The 24,358-nt window shown below is 41.3% G+C and overlaps 1 protein-coding gene across 4 annotated transcripts in view; it reads right to left on the bottom strand.

Moving 5' to 3' along the window:
• The window catches only part of cbfb (core-binding factor subunit beta), a 36,178-nt gene extending 13,022 nt beyond the window's left edge, over window positions 1–23,156 (bottom strand). For 2 of the 4 annotated variants that reach the window (XM_084365229.1, XM_084365230.1), the window contains exons 1-3: window positions 22,732–23,156; window positions 22,005–22,091; window positions 15,274–15,390 (exon numbers count right to left, since the gene is read on the bottom strand). In XM_084365229.1, the coding sequence (XP_084221355.1) occupies window positions 15,274–15,390; window positions 22,005–22,091; window positions 22,732–22,809 (282 nt within the window). In that variant the 5' untranslated portion in view covers window positions 22,810–23,156. The remainder of the gene's footprint in view (window positions 1–15,273; window positions 15,391–22,004; window positions 22,092–22,731) is intronic. The other 2 variants (XM_084365231.1, XM_084365232.1) reach the window with 1 other exon arrangement.
• Between the last annotated feature and the right edge of the window lie 1,202 nt (window positions 23,157–24,358).

Here is a 24,358-nt window from a genome sequence, read left to right as displayed (position 1 = left end):
TTTTTTTAAATTAACAATGGATCACATGACTACCTGTATGTGAACAGGGTCACCTATATTGACAAACCAACAGAAAATGGTCACCTAACTCTGCAGTTTCCCTTTAGCTCTAACACTGTTTTAGTTTTACAGCCCATGACTCAACTGGTTGGTAAACTCTCACTACTCTTACTGTGACTTTCTGGAGGCAGAAGTCAGCTGTTTTCAGCGCAAATGTTCAGACCAACAATGTTAAGATTAAGATTGTCTTAATTTATCCCAAAACGGGGAAATTCCCATGTTACAACAGCTCGAGGTGCAACGGTTCAATTAGAATCAGAAAAATATGGATAGAAATATTAAAGATTAAATAGAAAATAAATAGAAAAACACAAGATATTTACAAAAAACAATAAGATATTTACAAAGGCAAACAAGTGGGAAGTTGAAAGTGACTGTTCACTTAGCAACTAGCTAGTGAACATAGTGGAGCATTTAGCAGCTAAAGAACCGGATATTAGCCCCATAAAAGACCTAAAAGAAAAGTTAACATTGGACATAGATTTGTCAGGTGGTCAGAAACCTTATTTGAAATGATTGCTGATGTTGCTCCATATTTGCCGACTGTTTAAATAGGAACGCCTAACTGTTTGCTAACACGTTAGCCACATATAACCTAAAAGGTAATAGTAGGTCAGCGTTGTGTTTACTGCTTGTTTTTGCTGAACCAAAAAAAATGCAGGCTTAATACCTTTGAATACTTTAACCTTATGATGACTGAATTTAGATTTTTTTTTACGTGGAGTATTCCTTTAGCTTCATTAGCCTATGTTTCCTCAGGACTCCTATGACATAATTAATCTAATCACTATCAGACTCAGTCTTACCTATACAGAGACGTGTGAACTTTTTCTTTGCAGCCAAAAATGTGATAAAGGTTAAGCTCATATCCAATTTGCTCTCTTTATTTCTCTCTTTTTGCGTTGTTGTCTTCCTCATTCCCACGATTCTGATTTCCCTCAGGAAGAGACACCACAGTGAAGAGGCTGTTTTTTCCCAGGGTAGACAGTTTTTAGGTGGTATTTTTGTCCGAGTAAACACATATTTAGGAATAAATTAACAAAATGAAACACTCGCCCTAACACACACACAGATGACTGTATTTTTCTATGTGACAGTGGGCGAGCACCACGTTCCTGCATTTTTACTCAGGCTATTTTTGGACTGCCTCTCACAGGGACCTCTTTTACCACAGCTACCCACAGTGCACCGGGGTTGCAGGGGAGAGCGCACTCCAAGAGACTGTGGGTTTTTGTGTTTATTTTTGAGCGAATGTTTTTCTGTGTGTGTGTGTGTGTGTGTGTGTGTTGGAGAGAGAGAGAGAGAGAGAGAGAGAGAGAAAGAGAGAGAGAGAGAGAGAGAGAGAGAGATGGCTTCCACATCTGTGGGGGTGCTCAGTGCTTTTAAAAGAAAGTTTCATTTGGCTTGACAGGGAAAACGTGTGTGTGTGCATGTGCACGTCAGTGTGTGTGTGCGAGTGAGGGGAAAATATGTAGAAACGGCCCAACCACAGACTTCCTCTGAGAGAGAACCATGTCAACCCCCACATCCATTTACTAACACACATATGTAAAGACAGTAGAAGTCTCTCACACTGCAGCACACTGAATAAGAAAAGGAAGCAGGGTGAAATGCAGTGGAAATTCAGACTTGCTCTAAAACCGAGCACGAGTTTTACAAAGCAGCACCTTGTGCTTTGTCTCACAAGATTTTTGTTGTTGTACTGTTTTCCATTTACCTGCCTACAGATGACGAGTTCCCTGTGATTGGCAGTCGCTGTGTATTTCGTAAGGATTGCAGGCTTTTAAACTGTGTGGGAGTGTCCTTACAGAGTCATTCAGGACACGTGTGAGCTCTGAGTTTCAGAGTCATTAGAACCACTTGTGGATCGTTGACCCAACTGGCCTTCATGTGGGTTTCTAAGGCTAGGTGAGCCCAGGTGTGAACGGTTGTTAAGCTGTCTGGGGAGAGAACTCAGTACAGCATTGTAGGTGGGTGATAAGTAATGTCGTACTCCTCTGTTCAAGGACGGTCGTTCCAGTTTGACATAGATGGATTCTGATCAACATGTCACATGTGAAATGCAATTTTATATGTCAAATTTCTACTTTTGTATAAAACTAGATATTACTGTTAGCCTAGAAGTAATACTATCTCATGGTCATGGGTTTTAATTGAGTTATTCCTTGTTTTATGTTGATAGTGACTCTCCTCAACTGTCATGTCTTTACACTTCCTGTCTTGGTATTTTTCCCGCCTGTTTCCTGTGTTCACCTGTGTTTCATTTGTTAATAAGTCCCTTTGTATTTAGTCAGGGAGTTTCCCTTTCTGTCTGTTCTCAGTTATCTTTTCTTTTTTTTTTAAAATATCTCTTTAGTTTTTTGGCTTGATCTCAACCTAACAATTACATGAAATATAGTATGTAGAAGCATTTGTTTTATAATAACCAGTAACACTCATATAAGTTATTCAGACTTTTAAACCTGTAGCCTGAATGATGGAATTGTGTTTTGTTTGCTGGGTAGACAAATGATGTTAATAATATGCTTTTTTAAGATTATGGAGCAACAAGTTAGTCAGCACTCTCCATCACTGTCATCACAACACCCATTCCCAATGAGGGAATATCTTTAAGGTAATTGTGACTGTGTGTTCAATGGAACTGAGACTCAATGAGACACTTTACTAAGAAGCTGTTTTTCTTCTAATTTGTCACCTGTCTTTACAGTCATGCATTGAACGTAGAGTCTTACATCATGTCGTCCTGTGATTTTTGTGGACAGTCCTCTGCATCACATGAGTTTCCTTTGGATATGTGATGAGCATATTGCAAAACACTACAGTCTATGGTTCTCTGGTTTTAGTTTTTTTTACTGACTTCTGACAGTTGCAAAGATTTTATATGAGAACAGCAACCAGCTGCAGCCTTGTGAATCACTGTGCATCATTTTTACAGTCATTCGTGGGTGAGTTCTGTGAACTTTGAGCAGTTTTCTTCAAACCTGAACACACGCTGATACAGTCAGCCTTAAACTGGCCGGTCAAATCCAGACCTTTTGATCTACTGTAAGTGCTTCCTACACAGTGTGTGTGTGTGTGTGTGTGTCTGTGTGTGTGTGTGTGTGTGTGTGTGTGTGTGTGTGTGTGTGAAAGAGAGATAGATAGATACATAGATAGATAGATAGATAGATAGATAGATAGATAGAGAGAGAGAGAGAGAGAGAGAGACAGAGTGTTGGCAGACAGTATGTGACGCAGATGTAGTGGGATGTGTTGGCATAGTGCCTCTCATTCAGCCTGGTGCCAACCATCTAGTCAGCACAACTGCCCACTGCTGCACGCACACACACACACACACACACACACACACACACACACACACACACACACCAGACACTCGCATACACACACTGGCCAGTGCCCACGACGTGTGTGAACACAATGGGCATCTGTGTTTTCTGTCTCGTGAGTTGTGGCAGTCTGTCTCCCACACATGTGCGTGTGAACACTCACGCACACAGACACACACACACGTACACATCAAATAAACAACACAAAGACTAAAATATACCTAATTTAATACCTTCGTCACCACCATTAGACTGCTTTCTCTTTTTATTTTCCTACATAAATATCATGTGCCTTTCCACTTAGCTTCTCTTTTACAGTGTGTGTGTGTGTGTGTGTGTCTGTGTGTACACTATGCTGGAGGCAGCAGCTGATTTAGTGTAGTAATTATGTTATTATCCAGAAATATGCTACATCAATGACTATGAGAGGGTCTGGGAGACTGCATGTTACAGTCTATCTGTGTGTATGTGTTATTCACACATATGTGTCTGTGTCTGAGTCAGCAGCGACTCACAGACAACTCATGCTCTCCCTTTTTTTCTACTCTGCGCTTTCTTTCTTTCTTTCTTTCTTTCTTTCAGATATTCTTTCTTTCAGATATAATGCCATCACTAATCATCATCCTCTTTCATTTCTAAGATAAGAAAATTGAGCTTTTTTAGGAAAAAGTTACACATTAACGAACAAATTATTGTCAGGAGAATATGTTGCTCAAGTTCACATCACATGAATCATTCCTGATTCATGATCTCTCTGTACAGCACACACACACACACACACACACACACACACACACACACACACACACACACACACAGAGCAGCTCTTTCACAGCCAACAACAACCACATAATGGCTCTTCTGAACAGGCCCCTAGTACAGACGTCATGTTGTCATTCCTGGCAGTTGGAATAAAAAGAAGGTAAAACAGAGGAAGAGATCACGCAGGTGGGGTAAGACACACACGCATGCGCACACACAAACGCACACACACACACACACACACACACACACACACACACACACACACACACACACAGACACACACACACACACACACACACACACACACACACACAGAGTCAGGGTGTCTGTAACTCTGGAGATGATTTTGTGTTAGAATGAGATGAATGGTCTCAAATAGTTTTCTATTGTCCAACCAACAATCCAAAAATGAGTAGAAAGGTTTTTGTCAAGCTATGATTACAGTTTTCTTCTTCCTCACTGCTTTTTGTTGGTGCATTTCTTGACGTGCTACCACCACATGTAGATTGGTGGTTTAATGTGAAGCCATTGCCTGGAATGTGAGTTACATCACCTGCATGCATGTGTGTATGCATGAGAGCAAACAAAACGGTAAAGCATATATACAAACATTGCTCTATAGTGTTTATAGACCACATGGAACCTTTTAACGATTAAGCAATTATGAAAACGGTTGAAAACAGTTGATAATTAATGGACGGGAGGGGAAGAGCAAGGGAACTAGTTAATGGATTGTGGAGGGCATCATTCTCTCAGACGGATAAAAAATGAAAGTATAAAATGCTAAACTCGGTCACCAAATAAACTTGTTACCTGGGTGGTCCACCCAAGTAAAGTCTATGTGTGGGAAACACTGATTTATTTCGAAGAACTACAAACCAGATGCTAAGATGGCAGCTATTCAGTCCAATGAGAATTGCTCAGCTGGCACATACATACAAGGTTTTCTAGCTTTCAGGTTTACTTCCTGGTTATGTGGCCCACTGAATATGCACAGTAGTGTTTCAGCCACTGGCCCCTGGGCTCAGAGAAAAGTTCAAAAGTGAGCTACATATGGAGGAAGTGATATACAAAGAGAGCAATAGACAGAGGGAGGGAGGGAGGGAGGGAGGAGTTGTAGTGTGTGTGTGTGTGTGTGTGTGTCAGGTGTGACAGCAGCAGGTGGAGATAAAGCACGTTACTGGTATTCTGTTCCTAATCCCACACTGAATACAACGTCTACGGACCGATTGTCTGACACACACACACACACACACGCACGCACGCACGCACGCACACACACACACACACACACACACACACACACACACACACACACACACACGCGCGCGCGCGCCACCTGCCAAAGCAACAGATATAATAGTACAGTCCTCTCCACTGCACGATCACTTTCTATTCTTCAGCTTTCCCACCCTGTATTTATAAAGTATGCAAAACAACATGGAACAGACACACACACACACACACACACACACACACTCGAATGACAGCCAGGTAGTCGAGGCTGATGTCAAATATGCTGGTGTATAGGCTGTTTACTTTCAAGGAGTAGGAGGGCAGATGTGAGAGGAAGGTGACCTTTAAGCATCACAAGCTGACCTTGACTTTACACTCTGTGTGTCGTTCTCTTGAAATCAAAAAGCCTGTGTGGTTTTTTTTCAGTGTTCATTCAGTCTGCGCCCTGAATGAACTGAAAGCAAACCAGCTGCAACAAAGCGACATGACTCACATCTCATTTTTCACTTCTATCAGTTGTTTCATGTTCAGAATTAAAACACTGAAAACCTTTGTCAGCTCATATGTTTTCTATTGTACAGTAATTGTTCTCTGGTTCACTGGCCGTTTGTATTTCCATTGTGAGTGAGTTGGCCCCCGGCCCCTGTTTGAGTTTCTCACTGTCTGCAGACACACCATGTGCATCATTACTATGCAAAGTCCTCTCTGTGCACACAGGAGGGCCCAAAACCACTGACTGTTCCTATGGCTTTCATGTGCATGGAAATATCATGCAAATCCAAACCCAGGCTGCAGATAGAGTTACAAAACCAAAAAGAGAGAGTAGTGCCCAGAGATCATATACTCAACTTCATATTGGCAGAAGTTAAACTAAATTCAATGCACAAAAACGTTAACAATCATATCTTCTGTTCCTTTTGAATAAAGCACGCTGAATGTGTTTTTATTGTGGGTAGCAGGTCAAGCTGGAAATATTATGATTTCATGAAGTTACAACAGCTAACGTGCTAACAATTACCCTCTTGTATCCAGCAGGCTCAAAGCTTATTCATTTAGAGTCACGTATCTGGCAAACTGACAAAGGTAAGTCCAATATTTTCTCACTCCTTTCAGCTCTGTTTTGGTCTTTACTAAATCCTGAGGGAAATATCAGGCTCTTTAGCTGCTAAATGTTCCACTATGATCACCACACAGTTAACAGCTTACACTGTCTGTGTGCTGTTTGGTGCTGTACAGGTGATGTGTACAGTAGATTTATCAGTGATTTTTCTTTGCCAGGAAACGAAATAATGAAAAAAAAAGAAAAGAAAAAAAAAAGATAATGACAATAAAATGAAACTAAACTGAAAGACCCGAAAACAGTCCGTGGAGTTGAGGGGAACTTCCAAGTCAGGGGCTTAATCTGTATGAGCTCATCACTAAGAGTGATGACTTTCATATTATACACAGTAATTAAATCACTACAGAGGGAGAGATACTCGGAAACCATTTTTAACCATTTAAGTCGTGGTAGCATAAGTGGCAGATCCCCGAAGCCTTTTCCACAATTCCATTAAAGTATTATCTTTGTATTAGAGCATGACACGGGAGTGGATTTTCACTCCCGTCCCATCCCACTCCCAGAGAAAAAATCCCATCCCATCCCAATCCCGGGCCGGAGTAAAAAAAAAAATCCCATCCCGTCCCACTCCTGTAGAATGACTCCCGCTCCCATCCCGCTCCCACTCAAAATTACTCCCACTCCCATCCCACTCCGTTTTTTAGTGGCCTGCCCGGCCGGAAGTCAAAGCACTGTTGGATGTGTAGTTCTAACGCAAGTCAAAATAGTTTTGGCTCACTGAAAGATGACTACAAAAATGGACGTGTCTGTCCTTTTGGTTGTTTAACACGGCTGAAAATCATCATCTATTAATGGCGTTCCCGCTCCTGCCCACTCCCGTTGATTTTTATTCCCATCCCGTCCCAATCACGGGATTAATAAAACTTTGACTCCCATCCCGCGGGAATCCCACGGGAATCACGTGACCCGCGGGAATTCCCGAAAAATGTCATGCTCTACTTTGTATCTCTTTGTCACTTTGATATATGACATCATAAATACAAAACTACGGTAGATGGCGAGATGTAACAAGTACCTCTGGAATAACCTTTAAATCCTTTTATTTTCTATTTTTATTTTCTGTGACTCTGTATATTGGATGTGGCTTATTTTGGCAACCTTTTTATAACATATCACAGGGCAAATCATTTTCACTCAACATTGAAAGGACCAAAAAAAAGGTTTTCTTCACGTTTAAGTGTGATATGACAATGAAAACATTTTACTGTTTATGTACGGATCAAAAGTGCACTTAGCATGCATGAAAACAAAAACAAAGTATTTAATCATTCATGCAAGGGTTTAATATTTTTTAGTAAACATAAATAAAATATGTTTGTGTACTACTAATTTTCTTTGCCAAATGTGTTTTAGAGGAAACAGCCTGGACTGCATTCAGTGTTTTTTCTTTTCAAATCCAGGAAAAGTGTGACATTCTTTCACTACACAGAAATTACAGGGAGGCTGAGGTGAATGGTCTGATGTGGTTTGTGCTACTACAACACTGGGTTAAGGTTATAGAGAGATGTTGGTTTGGTTATCATGCCTAACTGACTTTAACCTTTCACCTGATCTGATGAGGGGCAGAGAAAATGTCATGTTTGAATGCTTAAGAGGACATTGAGGAACAGAAACACACACACACGTAAGAGTCTACTGTAGGTGAGCCGTGTTGAATATTTGAGTCCAGCCCAGCAGACGGTTACTGGAAGAGAAGGACTGAGAACAGAGAAATGGAGATGACACACACACGCTGGATTTCACACCAGACTGACCTTTCTCTACACAGGTTTCTATCCAAACCTCGTGTCTCTAGCCTTTATTTTTTACTTTGCATACAGACAAACAACCACACCCTGTTTCTGCCTCTACCTTGTATGGGTACATTCACTTAGACAGAGATTCACACACACACACACGCAAAGACATGAAGCAAACTAAACACAGGGACACACACAAAGAGCAGATAAACGTACGGCCCTGTCTTTGCATGTGCCCCACTGCATTATAGGAGTGGGTGTGGTCATTGATCTAAAGCCTGGAGCCGGAAATATGAAACCATGTGTGAGGAGATGGTGATGGTACCGTGTGTTTGTGTGTGTGTGTGTGTGTGTGTGTGTGTGTGTGTGTGCATATAGAAAAGAGGTTTTGTGTTGTGCATTAAAGTCTCTGACCAGAGAGACGCCGACTGTCTGTGAGGCTCAGAGGAAGGTTCACTTGTACTGATTAAAATTACACAAGCTTCATTAAAATGTACTAAACAATCACTCAGGACGTACGGGATGTTAAACACAACTACACACACACACACACACACACACACACACACACACACACACACACACACACACACTGTCGGTTGCAGAGCAGCAGTAGCAGAGGGAACCAATTAGTGGTCTGGCTTTGATGATGTCACTGACAAGTAACGCACTGGTGGCACAGCTTCCGTTCAGAGGGTAACATAACACCACACACACTGCGCACGCATGCACACACACCGTACACAGACACACACACACACACTTGATGTTGATATGTATGTGACAGAGGAGAGGTTTCAAAGGTTGAGGTTTAAAACTGATGAGTTAATTAGAGGGCAACTGAAGGCGACTGATAAGAAATGATTTTAGAGGGTTTTGTGTGTGCATGTGTGTGTGGGCGCATACTAGTGCACAACATTGAGTGTGTTTGGACATTACCCCTGCATGCTGATGAGACAGTGGCGCCAGACTGTGTGTTAAGACTTACACACACATATCTACACAAAAAAAACCATACCAACATATAAACAGTAAACAAAACCTAAAACAGAGAGAAAGGAGTGAAAAGATGCAGAAAGAGACAGACACAGATTAGTGGTTTGGGGGCCTAAATGAGAAGCAGATGAGTTTCTGTCAGATACATGATGGAGAGGGTGGACTTTCAGGGAGGAGCTCAAACACAAAACCCAAGACAGGAACACACATGTGTAGGGTTTCCCTCATTTTCAAATCATTTCCTGCGTGTGCATGAAAATGTTTTTTTTATCTATAAATTTGGCAGACATTCATGTTTTCTAGGAATGAATATTAATAAATCTGATGACTGATGACAATTTTCCTTGTCCAATACTACAAAATATCAGCAAAACTATTTACATCATTTTTCAGGGCTGATTCCACTTATTAGTAATCAAGGAGACCAATAACTGGACTCAATATACATTTACAGGAAAAATACTAATCTTAGTCTCAAAGTTGAAAAAAAAAACAGTGATGGAATGTAACCAACTACAATTTACTCAAGTACTGTGCTTATGTACAGTTTGGAGGTACTTTGCTTCAGCATTTCCAATTTCTGCTACTTTATACTTTCACTCCGCTTCATTTCTTTGATAACTTTAGCAAGCAAATTGAGATTATTCAGTGCTGATCAGCTGTTACTCCTGACGTCAGATAGTGTTGTGGACTGAAACCACAGAGTGAAGACAGAGAAAGGAGGCTGCATCAGAGCCAACGTACATTGGCACTCTGATGCTACAAGAGGTCATTCCCCATTTTTGTATTTAATATTTCCTTTCTGTATGTGGAGGGGTGATGTACAAACACACTCAGTATTGTGCACTAGTATGCACACACACACACACACACACACACACACACACACACACACACACACACACACACACACAGAGAGAGAGAGAGAGAGAGAAACAACCGTCAACAGTGAAACTCAGAGTGATTCCTGTGGTTTCAACCCCGTCTAAAGTCACATCCTCAGATATGACTTTTCCACCAGCAAATGGTCGGTAATGGAGCCAGTTTCCAGTTTCCGAACCAAATCTCAAGTACTAATATTTTCATGACCAAAAGGAATAGTTTGAGGCCAAGTAAAAATGGCTCTGTGGAGGCCTCTTCACCCTGACACTTGTGGAAGATGTAATGGGAGTGTTATGAAAATGAGTAAGAGCTTGTGCTGAGTTGCTGTCATGGTAATCATTTTGACATATTTCACCAGCAGCGCTCCACACTCAAGTACACTCCAACATTCATATTGTAGGAAGGCCAGCAGAAACGGAGGTGGTGAGGCAAGCTACAGGGATGGAGCACACGACAGGAAGGAAGGAAAGACCAGTAACTGTTTTACCTAAAGGACACACGAGGCACGGAGTGGTTTCTTCACACAGAGGAAACCACAAACAAAACACTCTCAATGACAACCGATGAATGAATGAAGGGGAGGTCTGACGATATGGAGACATTCAAATTGGTCTGTGTTCAAAGGGTTAATGAACAAGCAAATACCGACAGAAGGGACATGTATGTAAAGAACCACGGGAGGGGAAGAGTTGAGTCACAAAGAGATATATTCGAAAGCAAAATATATGTCATTGATGACAAAAGGGATGTGCTAAAGAAATCATCACAGTATGACACAGTGTACATGGCTAGAGCATGAATTTCAGAATTTCATGTTCATGTTCCTGACCTACATGCTTCAATATATACCTGTTAACATGAACAGCTAGTGTTAATATTGTCAGCCAATTACACTGTGTTGTACATGTTGCAAATGCACCTACTGTGCATGGCGAATGGTGTCCCTGTCTCAGATAGTGTGTGTGATGTATTGTTTTACAGCATGCATTAAACACAGCAGCAACTGTCGCTGATTCTGGTGAAACTGAATCATATCTTATGGAAAAATGTTTTTCCTGTCCTCCCACTGATGGCTTCTGGCTGCTCTGCCTCACCTCTGTGATTCACAGAGATTCCTGAAAGCAACTTGTAACTGCTGAGTACTGAAGCTGCAAGTTAGCTTTGCTAGCTGACTCTGCTCGGAGCACCGCCTGGTAGCGTTGGTGTTTACAGCGCTATCACAGGAGCTTCGGACCATCGGAGGAGGAGGTGGTTTTCAGGTCTGGGGCTGGACTTGCTGGCTTGATGTTTGTCTGTGTCAGAAAAGTTGTCAACTTTCTAGTTTTTGATCATAGCTTGCCTTACTGTTCTGAGTTGCGGGCTTCGCTTGTGCAAACTCTGAATACCGCACGGCAAAAGTATTTGAGCATTCATGTCAGTCGTTACTTCAAGACACACTCTAAGTTGTCTGGAAGTGCCGAGTTTTGTTCGTAGTTAGCACCTAATGTTAGCTTATTTTTTACAAGAGTTGCGTTGCTTGCATGAATTTCTACATAATGCTGCTTTAAATCTCTTCAGTGACTACAGTACGGATGATGGTCAAGTGTATGATTCTGAACCCCTTAAACCCCACAACTAAGAGGTAGGAGGTCTTCACAAACTGAAGCTGTGCAGCTGTGCAGCTGCACATAAAACATGTATTTTAAATTTGAGTGGAGAGGCTGAGGCTGAATTAAAATGATGCACAGCACAGCGAGAGTATTTTATTTGATTGGGATATGATGTTTTTTCTTACCTTTAAGCTCCTGTAGAGGGGAAAATCTGCAAAACCCGTCTACAAAATTGATTAAGTTAGGTGAACAGAAGAATTTTCTCCTGTTTCTCGTGCTTTCATTTTTTCAGCAGGCAGCCAAAATGTTCTTAATCCAGCATTCTGCTCAACTGCTCATTAGACCAATGCCTGACTTTTAATGTATAGTTAGCCCACATAGACAAGCTAACGGGAGTGAGTAATACAGAGCGTACCACCGTCAGCCCGCGTGGGAACAGTTTTATCCCGTGTTTAAACGTGTTTACAGCTTTAAAGCTCTTCTTAGACTGTTTAATACTTTAAAATCAGTCTGTTGCCACACAGGCAGCTGATAAACCAGCTGCTGATGCTACGAGACATGTCGAGGGCTGGGTTAATGCTTGCTAGCAAGTTAGCTGCTCATGCTAAAATTAACCTCCTCCACAGCTGGCTCCCATTAGCCTGCAACGACACTGAGAGCCTGTACTTCTACTCTCTCTCTCTCTCTCTCTCTCTCTCTCTCACACACACACACACACACACACACACACAAACACACACACACACACACACACACATTGTATTCAGTCGCCAAGTTTAACCTGGCTGTGCTACCCTTTTGGTTTGGCACCATCTGTGTTTGGAAATGAAGGCGGGAGAGAGGGAGGAACAGAGGGGGAGAGCGGATGGAGGGAGGACAGGAGCGAGTGAAGGAGGGAAGGTTGAAAGAGGGGAGTAGGGGATGTAGGCAAAAAACATAAGGAATGGAAAGAGGGAAGGGAGAAGAAGGGAGTGATGGAGGAGTGGTGTGGATGTTCATATAAAATGCCACAAGAAAAACAAACACAGGAAAAAGAAGGGAAGCTGGAAGAAAGAAATATGGAGGAGAAAGTAATAAAAATAAAGAAAGAGGGGCAAAAACCGTAACTTGGTACCTCAGTCTGAATCACAGCTCATGGATACTGTCTCATCCTTCTCTATTATTCTATTCGAACACTTTCAGGTTCTACAGAACATTTTAGAAGCAAATGATAAAAAATATTGCCTCAGACGCGCGCGTGTGTGTGTGTGTGTGTGTGTGTGTGTGTGTGTGTGTGTGTGTGTTTGTTGTTTAGTTGTGACAGTAATTAAGAGAAGAAGCTGCAACGTATGCAAGATCTCTGCCCTGGCCTGACAGTTGTATTCTACAGGGAGGTCCGGCAAGCATCCGAACGCGGCGTGTGTGCGTGCGGTTTTCTTTGTGTGTGAAATGAAAGCTGGTTTGGTGGTAGAGCAACACAGCAGAAAATGTACACTCAGTACACAATTAAAGGCTCTGCGTTGGAACAACTGAGTGGAGTTGTCCACTTTCTTTGAAACAATACCTTTTCTTTCATGTTTCGCTCAGGAAACCACAGTCTGCGCTTGCATGTCCTTTTTTATACAAGTGGAATATAAATGAATATTACATTAAAGTAAAGACTGAAAGCTTCCACTTGTGACTTCTGTTGGAGCTGCATGAAAAGAGCATTTCAGTGATGTGGCGTGACTTATTGTGAGTCACTATGCTCGCAAATCATGACTTACGTTTCTCAGTTTTGAAGACGAATATGGACGAACAGAGCAGACTGGCAGCGGGTTCATCCGGTTCCTCAGATGTGAGTGTGTGTGTGTGTGTGTTTGGTGTGCGTGCGTTTGAGTGTGTGAATGCTCTGCTTCAGTTCTACAGAGCTGCAGTGAACCTGCTTTACGTTGACGACTCCTAGCCTCATTAAAACTTCATAGATCTGTGAGCACCGCTGAGGTGACAAAGGAGAAGGTATCGCCTTACACACACACACACACACACACACACACACACACACACACACACACACACACACACACAACCACAAACTCTGTTGTGTGTTGCTGCCATACACACACATACCGTATCTTTCTCTCTTTGTCTGGCACACACGCCACATCACAAAGTCTTCTGCAAAATGCCTGACGCTCGTCAACACAAGCACACACACACACACACACACACACACACACACACACACACTGTTCCCAACCATCAGGGCACTTGTGTTAAATAATTAACAGTGTGAGATTAGTCCGTCAGCCTTGGGGCATGGAGATCCATCGATTCCCCAGGATGCATTTTTAATGAGCCGCCAGCCGGCATTCATTTCAGCTAGCCAGTGTCCGTGGAGGGCCTTCTGACACACACACACACACACACACACACACACACACACACACACACACACACACACACACACACACACACACCGTCCACACAGTCCAGGCTTAGCGCCAGGGGAGACAATTAACATACACATAAACACAACAGCAGCACTGTACAGCAGAGTGGATATCACCTTGACGACAGCAGCAAACTAACATCTTCTGTGCTCTTTAACTAGTTTAACTTTGATCTTGATCAAGCAGCAGCACTAGTGACAAGTGTCAAGGTTTAACTACATATCAGAAGTCACCATATACAGCCTAAATATCTAGAAAAACACCTTTGGGTGGATAAAACTCAACACTTGCGTTCATAAATTCACATGAAGTTTTATTTTTACTTTTGTGTGCGTGTCTGCCCCGTCATTTTCATTTCATAAAGTAAAAGAGGAACAGAAAGCAAAAAAGCAGCGAGAGATTCACGTGTTTCTCCAAAAGCTATTTTTTTTAAGAGTTTCACATCATCATATGTGAGAACAAGATTGGATGAATCAGGTGAAGTCATGTGAAAGTGTGAGAGAAAAGGGGGGGGGGGGGATTTCCCCCTCAATAACCTTTATCAGTGAAAACAAAAAAGATTGGTCCCCCCCTCCATCTGCCTCACAGTGGTTTGGTCCACTGCCAATCAACCTGCACCTCACACACCTGTCTCTGTCTCAACATGATGCCGGCGGACCATAGTAAGTAGATATTTTGCAAAAGTTAACTTTAAACAAAGGTGCTATTTTCCTCTTGTCACACAGTTTTAGGTTAAAGCCCAAAAAATGCTTGGTGTGGGTTAGAAAAACACAGTGTTTTGGCTTAAACTCCCTGTTTCAGTCACCACAAGCACCGCAGTAGATGTCCTGAGGTCTCAGTAAAAACACCTGGTTCTGTCGCGACAAACGGGGCTAGAAAATTTCCCAGGTTGTCCTTTCAGGGGTGTCCCCTTCAACAACTGCTCTTGAGAATGTTTTCTGTTTGTTGTTCCCCCCAACAGTGAAGTGAAATATCCGCCCCAATCATTTTGAGAATCTCTTTTCACTGCTGCCAGTCTCGATGCGACAGCTCAGACCATATGACCTTTACAACAGAGAAAGTGTGTGTGTGTGTGTGTGTGTGTGTGTGTGTGTGTGTGTGTGTGTGTGTTTGAGAAAGTGGGCGGATGTCTCACACTTGACCTACCTTTCCTGTCTCTCTCTCGAAGTCGACATACTCTCTTGTGGGAACCTGCCTCTGATCTCCGTGCAGGTTGGCTGGAAAGAACTGGAGAGAGAGGTTGGTACCTGTAGCTACAAAGGCCTGGAGAGAGAAACACAGAGAGAGGATATAAAGTTAGTAAAGAGTCCAACATTTACTATAATTTTTTATCTTTTTTTGGTCTCCTGTCTTTTGAGCTGCTTCACCTGCCTTGTGTATTTCGGCTCTTGCTGAGACAGTTGCAGCTCACAGTTTAATACAGTAGCATTGTTGTTGATGAGAGCTGTGAGACTCAGATACAGTCTACGTACAGTTGGTAGGGCCGGGTGATATGGAACTTAAAATAATGTTGCAGCAGTTTTAGATACATGATACATGTCTTGATATTTTGAAATCTCTTGCTAGGACTGGGTGATTTCAACACCTCAATATCAGCACTCTGAGAGTATTGTAGGGATGACTAATGGTACTTTCACCAAATATTAACACAAAGAGATTTTTGATAGATAATCATCAGTAATGAGGATGTAATGCAGCCTTTAAAATCATGAAAATGCAACACTTATGCCACACTCTGATATACTGAAACCCAAATCTAAGATGAAATATAGTCTTATATCACGATAACGAGTAATATGGAGAATAGGGTGTGATTTATTAGAATCAGCACTACAAATGAGCCTCCCACATTACATTTTATACATGGTAAAACTACACTCCCTGTCAAAGTCAGTTATACTGTTATGGGGAATAATAAGCAGCCTGTAGAAACAGCTGGATTATGTCTTCTCTGGTTCTGGGGGAGGTTTGACAAGTCTGAGAAAATCACTCAAGAGATATCACCCACTTGACTTAAGCCAAGGAGTAATCATTTAAAGGCAGCAATAAGAGAACGCGTTATAATCTGAAGGCGTGGAGTCTGGAAGACATAAGAGTTTAGCAGGCGGACGGATCTGAACAAAGATCATTTGGGTTAAGTGTATCAATGAGCATCAATTTAACCATACTTTATATAATTATTTTCATTATCCATTAATCTGCTGATTATTTTCATGATTAAACTCCAGCAAAAAGTGAAAAATGTGGTGTCAGGATATTGTGACAGTTCGTAATGAAGCAACAGTCAAAAATGCAGCAAATCCTCATAATTGAAAGGTTGTAATTTTTATGTTATGTACTCAAAATGATTTATCGATAACTAATCATTGCAGCTGTGATTCCTTTCTTGTTCTTTCTCTCACAAGTCCAGCAAAGTCATAAAAGTAAAATGTGGAGTGCTCCTTTAATATTAAAACTTTAACTCGCACACAGATTTATATAAAAGAATAAGACTTTGAATGATTGATTCTGCATACATGCAGTTATCACAGATTAACTGAGACGTTTCCAGATGGTTTGTGCATTAGCAGCAGAATGCTTGAGTAGGTCTAAACATCTGATTTAGGTCTGAAGCCTTAAAGAGTGCAAGTTTGACGGACAGAGTTCTTCTTTGTCTCTGTCGCTTTCTCTCTGTTTCTTTTTAGTCTAACCGCTCTCCTCTCAGAACAAAAGCACAAAGTGAACCACTGGCCTGCTCCCCACACACACACACACACGCTCTTACACACACACACACACACACATAATCACATCATACTGTAGCTTTCCTCGTTTTTGATTTCTGTAAAATGGCTTCTTGCTCTAATGGGAGACATTCCTTTTTCAATAGGCCCACACACGCACGGCCCACTCACTCACACACACACACACACACACACACACACACACACACACACATATAGAAACACAAATAAAATGAAAATCAATAGAATGCATTTCTCTGTTGCAGTCAGAAAGCAATGAATTAGAGAGAGGCAGAAAATCAAGTTAGAAAATGTCTGTTTTTTATGTGTAACTCTGTGTGTGTGTCTATTGTCTTTGTGTGTGTGTGTGTGTGTGTGTGATGAGTTGTGTTTGCTGAGACAGATCAATACTAAGGGCATTAGGGCTGCGACTGAGCTGGAAGCATATGAATTATGCACCCTGTCAAATCTGCCCCTCATCAGAGAGCAAGAGAACGAGAGAGCTGACTGAAAGAGGAGAAGGAGAGAACAACAGTGAGTGGAAGAGAGGGAAATAAAGGGAGGGGAAAGCAGAAAATTACTAAGTGTGTACACAGACACACAAAGAGAAAAAACGTCTCTCATACACACACATATATACGCACGCTCTCGCAGAAACGAGAGCTCAAAGAACACCCGAGTCATCATTTCTGCTGTATTTGAAGTATTGGATTACAACCATCTGATACTCATTTGCTGCCTACTACCCCGGGAGAAAAAAAAAAGAGGGAAGGAGAGGCAGAGAGAGGAGAGAGATGGAGGGAAACTGAGAGACAAAGGAGGAGAAAGAAAAAGAGAGGGAAGCACAGAGAAACGGAGGAAATGAGGAAGAGGAGGCGAAATGAAGGGGAACGGGACAGCAGGCGCAAAGGCAGGGTTATAAGTGTTAAGACAGTTGGACAAGAGAGAAAGATAGAGAGAAAAGAAAAAGGAAGTGAGGTGAGGAAGAATGAAGACAAAGAAGAAGAGAGCAAAGTAAATAAAATAAAAGGAAGTGAACTGACAGAGAGAGAGAGAGAGAGAGAGAGAGAGAGAGAGAGAGAGAGAGAGGTGGGAGGGAGAGCAGTGCAGCATGAAAATCAATAGTAGTTGAGAAAGCGACTCCTCTCTAATGAGCTGAGCCGAAGATAATTTACTTTGAATTATTGTCCCATTTATCAGATCAATCCTGAACAACTTAGAGTCATCCTGCGTTCTGTGTGTGACATGGCATCCCTGGAAATACACCGCCACATTTTTACATTAAACGTTTCAAACGTTATTATAAGTTAAATTTAGAAGTTTGTATGTGTTATGTATGTTTTTTTCTTATTTGTTAAATATGTACATGATATCATTATCTGTATTAAATACTTACATCTATCTACCTTTCTATATAATATACATAATGTACTGTATAAAGGGATAAATGGTCATTTTATTTTTTACCCTTAAAAATAACCTACTTTGACGGCATTTCTATGAGCAGTTTGAAAATATTAACTGAAAGTAATACTGTACGCATATAATATTAAAGGTTTGTCTTTTATTTTCTGACATTAATTCATCTACTTAACCAGCTTTATTGGCAAGAAAGATGTTATAAACTGACCTCTTAACTGCTCTAAATGAACACTACGTTCAATACATTTTATAATTCTAAGAGGCCTTTTATTAGAGTCAGTCTGGAATAAGGTAAAAAAAAAATAGACAATAGAAAGCATTGTTTAACGAGATTTTGTTTTTCAAAAGATCCCCTTAAGATACATTATAAAAACATATTTAAAAAAATCAACCTGTTTGATATGAGCTTTCCACAAAAAAACATATAAATTACCCTGCTTAATAAAAAAAATGACATTGCCTTGTCAACATCATTCAAATTTGGGCCCTGATTGAATTACAAACTAGTTGAGATGTCACTACGTACACGTCTTAAAAACTCAGATTTCAGTTAAGTAAAGAAAAACTTTCCCTCTCTAACAACTGAATGTGAAAACAGCCGTCTGGTGTCAAAGTCTGCACAAACATCATCCTGCACAGTGACGCTCAAACACATTTTTGAGTGAAGCTGGACTTAAAAAATGAAATATATTCAGTGTTAACCCAATATATTCCCCCTAGTTTACAGTTTATTTGTTATCTTGTCTATAAAAAAGTGGTCCTTGACAGCACGTTCGAGTCTCATTGTGTCGGATCGTTGTTCACACTGACCATGAAAATAGCAGGAGGTCTTTAGCGGCGTCTGGCCCAAAAGATAAATAAGCGGCATGATGTCACACCTGCCATCAAACCATTAAAACCGTGGCCATCAATTCTCACTGCAGAAGAGGCTTATAAATACAGTGAGGACAGACAGACGGATAGACAGACAGACAGACGCATCATGTCCCACTAAAAGATTGTAAAACTAGATGTACCCCCTCACACACCCCTCTCCACCCCCCCACCCCTCCGCCACGATGACAGCATGTTTGTGAAAAATACCTCGAGGATGACTAAGGCAGCAGAAGTTGCCCTGTGTTTGTGTGTGTTTGTGCCAACAGACTAAAGGCTTTTCACTTGGCTTCACCTTTTGTTGAGGACATCATCTAATAGGAAGTTTGAAACAGGCTCGACACTGTAAGCGTGCAGTAATAACATGATACGAGCACGAATGTGTTTGTGCTCGATTTAAAGTTGTGAACAGCTCATCACAGACGCCGCACAACAGGGTTTTGAAAGAAAACAAAAAAGGTCACAAGGTTCATTCGCACTTGTGGAGAAAATAGTGACACATGCAGACGTGTCGAGTTCACGGAGGACATTCATCTCCCAACTGTTACTTTGCAGATTAAGATTTTAAAAACCTAGAATAAGCACGTATTATTATTATCACAGATATATTGGTATCGGCGTATATGGTGTCCGATATGTGCTGATATGAAAACTTCCTTTTAGAGATTATAATTCAGAAAATGATGCCTGGGGTAATTTAAAATGATTAAATTCCCAGTAAAGTTTAGTGTTTCATAAATTGACGTTATTTTTACTTTTACCTGTAAAATATCCTGTCTCTCTTTCATATCTTATCGTTATACATGTTTGTATATTGGTGATATATGAATATTAAAATTACGTCTGGCTCGAATGCATTGATATACAGTCAATTGAACCAACGTATAAACAACATTAAAATATTTGTAATAAACCAGTAATATAAGACATAATAATGCTCTTCTGACAGAGACCATTTTGCAAACATAATGGATCAGTTTACTTTTATAATGAAATGTAATATTTATAATATTAATGAGTTATTGACACAAGCTCAGAAATAAACTGAATGAACAAGCTGTTCTCAGAGGAAAATAAGGTCCAGGGCACTGTTTGAAGCTAGAAAGGTGGCAGGGTCCGCCACATATAAACAAAGTAAGACAGTATAAATTGATTTGTCCTTTAAGGTCAGTTTGTTTATTCAGTTTATTCAGTCATGAAAACAAAGAGAGTTTGTTTATTTAGTTTGTTGAGACAGAAAAAAACAATCAATGAAAATGTTTCTCTTCTGATTAAAATATCTTCCCCAAAACTACTTAGTGCACCTGTGAGTACATTTTGCTGATAATAAATCAAATTATTCTAGACTGAGGTGTTGCGACACGCCGGTCGTTTCATTAGACAAAAGAGTTCAGCAAGAGTTCACGTTCTTCTCATCTGATCAGATGCATTTGAAGAAGTGGCTGGAGACGAGTGTGGTTTGGAAACGGAGCGAGACAGATTCAGCACGCCGGCCCTCTTCTACTGTGACACTGTTGCCACAAACTATCTCCTCCTGCAATGATTACCCACCGGCTGCTCCCCCGTAAATGAAAATGAGGAGAAACACCTTTCAGTGTAACACATCACAACACCACAACTAACGACGGAGCAGAGACTTGAATCAACACGAAACAGCTCCGGTCTAAACATAAATAGAGCTAATGATTATTACCTCAGCCAAGGAGATTATGTTTTCACCTGTGTCTGTTGGTTTGTCAACAGTATTACACACAAACTGCTGAACGGATTTACACAAAACTTGAGTGGAGGATGTGTCTCAGCCCAGAATAGACCCCTTTAACTTTTGGTGTGGATCTGGACAAAGGGACGGATCTAGGAATGTTTTTCTCACTGTCTTCACCATCCAGAGATAGGGCATTTATTTTGACATTTTCATCAATTTCTCAGGGAATAGTGTATGGATCTTGATGGATAAAATCAGGCGTATTTGTGGCTCGTATCTATGAGTTCGGAGAAAAGGGGACTATTGGGCCGTGGCAGAGGTTTGCGCTCTGCTGAGGGGCATTCTAGTTTTCCAATTATCGATTCTATTGATAGACTATTTTCTTGATTACTGGTTTGTACATAAAATGTTAGATAAAAGTGAAAAGTGCCTGTCCCAAACCCCAAATATACTCTCAGATCAGACAGAGAAAAGCAGCAAATCCTCAGAACTGAGAAGCTGAAACCAGAGACTGTTTGTCCTTTTGACAGATTAGTGATTAATCAGTTATCATAATAGTGGCTGTAACACTGTCATTGACCTTCATACAGGTGTTTTTATTTTTCTGTTCTCTACGTCTGCTTCATTCACTACATGTTTACTGTATATTCCAAAATTAGACATGACCGGTCATATTTACTTCAGGCGAGCAGTTTTAGGCCTCAAATTACAGGTCTAACTGTGCTTTTTGTAACCGTAATGTGTCTGTGTGATAACATGCGTTAATGAGAGCCTCCGAGACAATGATGACTGCAGCTGGGTTAGTAAGTGAAGCGAAGTTAAGCCTGGTGGGTCTGCACGTCTGATAACACGTCTACTTCCTTGAACAGGGACACATCAAAACATCAGCTCACACACAGACAGTGCTCACACACAGACACACACATTCTGCACAAAGTGAACTGATCTCAACAAGAACAGGAGTTCATTTGTCTCCTGTCATGGAGACAACCTTGAGATTAATGTCAGTTTAGACTGTCAATGTTTCTCTTATGAGCCAAAGCTGAGTTCAAAGACCAGTGTGATGTTTCAATTTCACAAAACACACATCTCACATCCTCACAAACACACGCAGACATGCAGAAATAAGAGAATAAATGTCATTTTGCACTCACTATTTCTGACCGTCCGTCCCTGCAGGCGTTCTGGAAGCGAGCTTGTCTCTCCTCGTGGGGCCGGTCCCTGAAGCCAGTATATTTAATCTACCATGGAAAGAAAACACACACGTACAGTTTATATACTCACAATATACTGGAGTTTTTCGTTTATTTGATTTGCTATAGTAAACACACTGAACAGGGCTGTTTGACAGTGACTGGTGATGCTCATTGGCAGCAGTACGCTGTAATTTGAAGAGAAGCCACAGGAATTTTTGATTTAAAGCGAAGAGCACCACTCTTTATCTCTTTTCTTCATCATTTAAAAACAAACTCAATTCAAACAGTGATGGAATGATAAGCAAAAATGTTTTGTTTTTTTTAGATTTATTTGAGAATAAAATGAATAAACAGAAATAAATAAGCAAAGAAGAAGAAAAAGAAGAAAAGTAAGAAGAAAAAAAAGAAACACTTTTTCTGATTTTCAGAAAGCCAGAGATCAGAGAAGTGAAACAACTTATTGTAAAGCACTTTTGTAGACTATCATTCTCTTGCTTTGGGGGATTTCATCCAGCTGTAGATTTTCTCCCGCTGAACTTATTAAATGAAATGAATTAACCTGAATGAAACTCAAAGCACTTCAGCCCTTCCAGCATGCTTTCCTCCGCTAACGAGCCTCCCTCTCTTGTCTTTATTTCCGCCGTCTAACACAGAGTCTCAGTGTGTGTGGCTCCCTCTCACTCACCTCACACTCCCTGCTCAACTTGCGGAAAAACTCCTCATTCTCGAACTTGCTCCTCTGGTCCGGGACTACCCGCGGCATCTTCTCCAGCTCTCTCCGGCCTCTTCACGGTCACTTTTAAGCCCCTTTTTTTCAAACACGATCCCGCAGAGGAAAAGTTGTGCGTCTAACCGTCCGTCCCTCACTCTGCCTCTCTTTCACTCACTTCTCTTCCGTGTCTGTCTCTTTCTCCCTCTCTCTCTCTCTCTCCCTCTCTCTCTGTGTGTGTGTGTGAATATGTGTGTGTGTGTTTCTTCTCTGTGTGGAGCAATGTGCTCTGTGATTATCACCGCTGCTCTTATGAAGATGATCTGCGCTCCGGCTCGCCTCTGGCTCCAAGTGGCTCTTATTAAGTGACCCACCGCGATAGATAAAGCTCAATTTGACCGTCTCTCTCTCTCTCTCTCTCTCTCCCACTCTCCCTCAGTGTCTCTCTACCTCTCTCTCTCTCTTGACGAGCGTGTGATCTCAAGCAAAGTGGCAACAAACGAGCGCTCCCTGTCTGTGTCTCCGGTCTACCTGCGACTTTTCAAGAGCTCCTCCCTCAGTAGCCCTGCCGGGTAATCACACATTCAACAGTTTAGGGGCACAATAACGCACACAGCTCAAGGGATTATGTAAGTATAGCCTTTAATTTGGCGGCTTTAATTAAAGTTACGGTGGTGCCAGAGGAGGAAATAACCTTTTTGGCACATAGTCTAATTTACATTTTTATCCTTGTGTCATCATCATCATCATCATCATCAACAACAGTAGCAGCTGTTACAGCATGATTCAGCAGGACAAATAGTCGTACAATAAGTGTCGCAGTAGTCCATGAAAAGCGTGAATCTTATGGCCGGAACTTAAACAAACAGAAATGAAAATTCATTTGGAGCATGTGTGAAGCCATCAGCACCAATGATGTGTTATAATTCATGTTTCCATCTGTTGTTGAAGCTTTTAATCTGTTTTTCTTCTTCTTTGTCACACTTTGAACAGCGCAACTGTCAAAATTCAAATTTACGACAATTCCGCAAGCACTTGAAAGCATCAGCAGTCTACTTCCTGGCTCCGTCGAGTCGCTCTTGTGACTGTACACCCAAAATACCGCCCCCCTCCTGCTCCCCCTCCTCCTCCTCAAACCCCCCCATTCACAATAATAATACTACTACACACGCTACTCAGGGCCGCCACCGCGCATGCGCGCCGACCGCAGAAACTTTATGGGATCCTTATGTGAGAGGTGGAGGAGGGAGCATAAAGAGAGGGGGCTGACAGACAGACAGTGTTTGTGTTTCACTGATAAAGTAAATCCATCAGTAATCCTGAAATCCTCCAGAAATGTTGTTGAAGATTTGAGATGGGTGTACATACACGAGGTTGTGTAGAAGCGATCACACATAGATGAGTGAGTTAAGCAATGTGTTTAGTCTGTTTTTCACCCAGTCTTCTTAAAAAAGTGAATAAACTCTTGTCAGGCCTTGTGTGAAATAATGAAAAAGACAGTGTCGTTCGAACGGTGATAGATCTCTGAATGAGTTTTCCCACAGTGAACTCTGTTCCTGATTTAAATCAGTCAAGAACTCAGCAAGTCTTTTTATATGCCTCC

This window comes from Pagrus pagrus (assembly GCF_965226575.1).
Source record: "Pagrus pagrus genome assembly, chromosome: 10".
NCBI lineage: Eukaryota > Metazoa > Chordata > Actinopteri > Spariformes > Sparidae > Pagrus > Pagrus pagrus.
The sequence above is the reverse complement of the archived record's forward strand: the minus strand, read 5'-3'. Positions and strand labels throughout refer to the sequence as shown.